Source organism: Vulpes lagopus, chromosome 5, assembly GCF_018345385.1.
Source record: "Vulpes lagopus strain Blue_001 chromosome 5, ASM1834538v1, whole genome shotgun sequence".
NCBI lineage: Eukaryota > Metazoa > Chordata > Mammalia > Carnivora > Canidae > Vulpes > Vulpes lagopus.
This window is the reverse complement of record NC_054828.1, coordinates 34,425,149-34,431,148: the sequence shown is the minus strand read 5'-3', so window position 1 is coordinate 34,431,148 and position 6,000 is coordinate 34,425,149. Positions and strand designations below refer to the sequence as shown.

The 6,000-nt window shown below is 35.0% G+C and overlaps 1 protein-coding gene across 2 annotated transcripts in view; it reads right to left on the bottom strand.

Moving 5' to 3' along the window:
* Positions 1-1,174: 1,174 nt before the first annotated feature.
* The window catches only part of GTF2A1L (general transcription factor IIA subunit 1 like), a 44,475-nt gene continuing 39,649 nt past the window's right edge, over positions 1,175-6,000 (bottom strand). For both annotated transcript variants that reach the window (XM_041756466.1, XM_041756467.1), the window contains one exon: positions 1,175-1,282. In XM_041756466.1, coding sequence (XP_041612400.1) covers positions 1,175-1,282 — 108 coding nt within the window. The remainder of the gene's footprint in view (positions 1,283-6,000) is intronic.

The following is a 6,000-nucleotide window of genomic DNA, read 5'->3' as shown; positions in this document are numbered from 1 at the left end:
ACAGCCTTCTGGGGTATTAATTTGCTTTGTTTTTATTGCTGCAGGAAAATGAGGGCTATTTGTATTTTGTACTTTGTTTTTTCTCCCTGTTTTAAGACAGTTATCTAGGTCTTCCTGTGTCAAAATGAGATTGCCTGGCTAAAACAGAAGGTTCCTGAAAAGAACATCTCTTCTTGACCTTTGCTTTAGAAAACCTAAACTCAATGAGGGAATTCTCTGTGAGGGGAAGGAAAGAAAGAGATGGTGTCTTTCAGGGAGGAGTCTGCAAAGGGATCTTCCACTGTTAAGAAAAACAGAAAAAAAAAATACAGATAAAGGAAAAACCCACCATGACTAAGACGACAGAAGGCTGAAGTTTCAAGAAACAGAATGGGAACCTAAACACTTCCTCACAATTCTCAGGGAGAACGTAGAATGTGAAGAAGAATGGCCCAGCCACATAAGAGGCCTAGAGAGGCTGATCCTTAGCTCCAGGGATCCTGGGCTCAACATAGATTTCCATGTTCAAGTATAGTATAGTTTCAACAGAAACATCTGCTTCCAACGGACCACTTAGGCCTCCACAATCAGCATATCACTAGTGATGAGTATAGGCTGAAGACTAGAGAAGTCTTCTTGAATAACCTTCTAATTATAAAACTCACTAGGATCTGTTAATAACATGGTTTGAGGAGAGATGGGGAGGACACCAGCCCCAACCTAATAACTTATACCTACTTTACCATGAAGGGGAATTCGAGTCTGATTTAAATTTTACTTCAAGATTAAAGAAATGTGACATTTTTTCATGCTCCATCACATCTGATTCATTTATGCTCCATAATGGTATACACAATGAGGGCTTTAAAAAAAAGAAACCCCAGGGGATGGAGTATTCGGGTGACAGGGATTATTAGGGAGGGCACATGATGTGATGAACACTGGGTATTATATTATATGTTGGCAAATTGAATTTAAATTAAATTAATAAATAAATAACCCCATTAAAACAACAAATGAAAGAAATATAAAATTGTATATTTGTACCTGCATCAGAATTATAATTTTATTAAATTCCATACAATGAACTAAAAATTTGAGGAGCTCTATATTGGACTATATTTAAAATAAAAATAAGTTTCACAGTATGTAATATAGTCCCATTGATGTTTATGGTGTATTGAGCTCTTAAGTTTTACCACTCTGCATCACCAATGGCTTTTGCAAATACATAGTCTCTCCCTCCAAAACACATAACACCGTCTTTCAAATAGAATTTCCATTTGTTCTTGCTTCGATGAATCTGGAGGGAGAAAAATAGTCTAAATTAATTAATTCTGTAAATTAAAGGATCAGTTACAATTCTTTGCACATCACATGGGATTTTTCTGATCCTAAATGGGAGTTCTTTAAAAGTAAGATCTCATCCACCCAACAAATATTCGAGTTCCTGTGTGTCAGGTATTGTTTTAGGCACTATAGATATATCAGTTTAAAATATATATAATTTTTATATATTACTTTTTAAAAACTGGAAAAATTCCTGACCTTGAATAGTAGTTTACATTTTACATTTTAATAAGTACAAGGGAACAGAAATCTAATAAATACCTAAATTATGAAGAATATTAAAAGGTGCTAAGTGCTATGAAAACTAGAGCAGGAAAAAGAAAATCACAAATACAGAAGTGGGTTATAATTTTAAGTAAGAAAGTCGGGGTGGGCCTGACTTAGTGTTTGAGCAAAGACTTAAAGAAGGTAAAGGATAAAGCCAGGAAGATATTAACCAGATAGAGCATTCCAGACAAAGGGAACAAAAGTACAAAGGCCCCAAGGAGGGGGATATCTGGATTGTTCAAGAACAGCAAAGAGTTCAGAATGTCTATAAAGGAATAAAGAGAGAGGATGTAGTCAATACTATCCTCAATGAAAAAAAGTGGAATTTCATTTTGAAGGAGAAAATTACAGTAAAGCACTGAGCAAGGTCAGAAGATACAGGTTATGCTCTATTAGATTCTACTGGCAGTTCTTTCACTTTAATAAATCAGTCTAAATACAGACAATATAAAAACCAGAAAATCCTACTACTTCAAGAGGTAAGAAATCATAAAATCATCATTACCTCTGGGTAAACCACAAATGACTATTTAAAAACCTTCGTAGGGCAGCCCCGGTGGCTCAGCGGTTTAGCGCCGCCTTCAGCCCAGGGCGTGATCCTGAAGTCCCAGGATCGAGTCCCGCATCAGACTCCCTGCGTGGAGCCTGCTTCTCCCTCTGCCTGTGTCTCTGCCTCTCTCTGTGTGTCTCTAATGAATAAATAAACAAATCTTTAAAATGAATGAATGAATGAATGAATGAATGAATGAATGAATGAATAAATGAATGAATGAATGAATAAATAAATAAATAGTAAAAACCTTCGTAATGTATGAACTGAAATCAAGGATAAAAATTAAGCCCAAATATTTATTGCCAATAGTCAAATCAAAGAAGAAAAGCCTGGGACCAATATTCAGATGCATGGTATGAAGCATAAGAAAATACAAATGAAAAACCCCTATTTGTTTGGGGGGAAAGATGTCCTAAAAATGCAAAATTTCTTCTCTGAGTTTGACTCCCAAATTTATACTTGGACATCTTAAGTTCCTGAGTACACAACAGTGACACAGAATCCTGAACTCAGCACAGGTGATAAACTCTAACCAGAACTAGGCAGAGAACAACAGTAGCAGCAGCAACAACTCAATCTAGTAACTTAATTCTTGAAATAGTGCATAAACAGTACTTTTATTCTAGAAATGCAACAATGGTTCAATATTAGGAACTTATTAATATTAAAAACTGTATCACTAGACCTATGGAGATAAATCATATAATAATCTCTAGTGATGTCACCAAAGCATTAAATAAATTAATGAATTTTAGATTTTTTTAACTCAATGAGAATCAAAAACTGCATCACACACACAAGCCCTACCTCAGCCTAAAAACTATCTTAGTGGTTAGTGGGGAACCCTAAAAGTATTCCCACTAAAATCAAGACATAGTCAAGGATTATCCAAGTTTTTATTCTAGAGATCCTAGCCAATACAATTAAGTAAGAGGAAAGTACAATCAGCTCTAGCCAATGCAAGTGAACAAGAAGAAAGTAGTAGAAGTTTAAAGTTGGAAAGGATAAAAAAAGATGTGCAGATGCAATGATTGCATGTCTGAAAACTCTAAGATAATCAATTTTAAAATTACTAAATAATGGGGTGCCTGAGTGGTTCAGTCAGTTGAACATCCAACTGGTTTGGGCTCAGGTTGTGATATCATGGGTTGTGGGATCCAACCCCACCTCGGGCTCCAAGCTCAGCATGGAGTCTGCTTGAGATTCCCTCTGCCTCTTCCCACACTCACTCTTGCGTGCTCTCTAATAAATAAATCTTTTTAAAAAATTACTAAGTAAGAATTCAGTATTGATACCAAATTAATATGCACAAATTCATACCCTTCAGGTATATAAGCTCCGGTTAGAAGATACAGTGAAAGAGCCCTTTTACTATAGCATTGAAAGAGAAAAAAGAGCTAGCAAAAAATTTTTAAAATACTCCATCTACTGGCACCCTTCAATACTCTCTCCCCTTTGAAATATTTTCCTCACTTGGCCTCATGAAAAAGTACTAACTCTACCAGATATTAAAAACCTTAATAATTAAATCAATGTAGCATAGGCCATTGGACAAACCAATGGGACAAATGAGAAAGTCAAGAAGTAGACCCAAATATAGAGGGAAATTTAATGAGTGATAAAGGAATCATTCTTGTATCAGTGTGGATAAAATAGACTTTTCAATAAGTGATGTTGGGAAAATTGGATAGCCACCTGGAAAAAAAAAATTAAAGAAACCAAAGAAATACTAGAAGAAAATATGAGTGAATCCCTTCAAAATCTGAGGTAAGAAAGAGCTTTCTACTCAAGACTCAAAATTAGAAGCTAAAAAAATTAAGGTTGACAAATACAACATCTGCATGAAAGAAAGAAAAAGCACTGAAGGCAAATAACTAAGGAAAAGTATTTCTGCATATAAGGACTAATCTCCCCCCAAACAATATAGAGCTATTTGAAATCAGTAACTACACCAGTAACCCAATTTTTTAAAAAAATAGACAAGTGTTATGAACAAGCAGTTCATGCAAAAATAGAAATAGTCCTTAAACACATGAAAAGTTAAAAATTTCACCAAGACAAATTTTCTACTTTTTATAATGGCAAACATCCAAATATTTTATTACACTCCATTGGCAAGGCTGTAAGAAAAGCAGCACTCTTAAATATTGTAATGGGAATAGATCCTAAAATAGAGTTTAGGAGAGCAATGTAGCAATATCTGACCAAATACATTTGCCCTTTGGCCTAGTAATCTCATTTCTAGGGATTTTTTTTTTAAGATTTTGAGTAATCTCTACATCCAATGTGAAGCTTGAATTTATAATACCCTGAGATCAAGAGTTGGATGCTTCAATGACTGAGCCAGCCAGAAGTCCTGCTGGGGGTTTTTTAAATCGATATAACTACACATGTATGAAACGTCATAGATGTGGTCATTCAATAGCAAATGACTGAAAACTCAAATATTTCTCAGTTGGGGATCAAATATTCATCAGTTGGGGATCAGTGAAATAAACTTTAATAATTCTACAATGGAAAATCATACAACTATAAAAATATTAGGACAAAGATCTCTAAGATATATTGTTAATGTCTTAAAAGACAAGGTGCAGGATACAGTGTTGTCTATGCTATCTTTTAGGCTTCAACGTGAATAAAAAGACCCTGTAACTATATTAAGAAATTAATATAATTGGCTACATTTTTTACACTTAAGGAAGAAACAGGAAGCTACTGGAAGGAAACACAAAATGTGAAGGAGTAAGAATCAGACTTTCCATGCTATGCTTTTATAGTGTTTGATTTTTTGCCAGGCATGTATGCATTGTCTATTTAGAAAGCAAAGCATATATATAAAGAGAAAGATACTGTTACATACTTAGCAATTACTCGTACCAGGATCTAACAGACAGAGCCAGCTATAAATAAGCTAAAGTTCGCTAAACTGTTACATGAAGATGCAACATATTCAAATAGTTTTACATTCCACCGTAGTGTCCAATTATGGCATAGAACACTCCCACCTATAGAAAAAAAGGTTGCATTTCACCATTAATCTTCTCTATAATATCATTACTACTCTAACCTTTACATTAATCTTAGACATTCTCTAAGCCTCTGAAATAACATGATTATATCCTTTAATTCTCACTCTGAATGGTGACCAATAACCTTCATTTAACTCTTTTTCATGGCACATCTTAATATTTTCAAGGTTTTCCCCAACTGTTAACTTACAAATTTTAAAGGTAAATTTCACATGGTCATCAAAGCCAGATAAAATATATATAAAAAAACACCAAAAAACAAAAACAGTACTTCTCAAAGTTTAATAAGCAGGCAAATCATTCCATGGTCTTATTAAAATGTCCATTCTGATCCCAAACTCTGGGGTAAGACTCAAAGGTCTGTATTTATAACATACTCCCAGGCAAACTAATGCTACTGGCCTTCAAAATGTACTAATAAAGCTCTTAAAAGACCTAAAAGACTTCAGAAAAGGCTGAAAACTCTTTCAATTTACTTGAGTTTGGTTATATTAAGTACTACTTGAAATAAGCCAACCAATGCCCAGATCAAAGTTATTCTTTCATAAAAATCCACTGTTGGCAGTAGTCCCTTTCATTCCACTTTGACCTTATAGATACATTTTCTTTGCCAGCTATATTCTAACTTCATGAACTCCTTTTAACAATGATTCAATGACTCCCCAATGCTTTGGTTTAAAATGCTTAGGACTGGGCAGCCCTGGAGGCTCAGGGGTTTAGCACTGCCTTCAGCCCAGGGTGTGATCCTGGGGACCCTGGATCCAGTCCCACATCAGGCTCCCTGCATGGAGTTTGCTTCTCCCTCTGCCTGTGTCTCTGCCT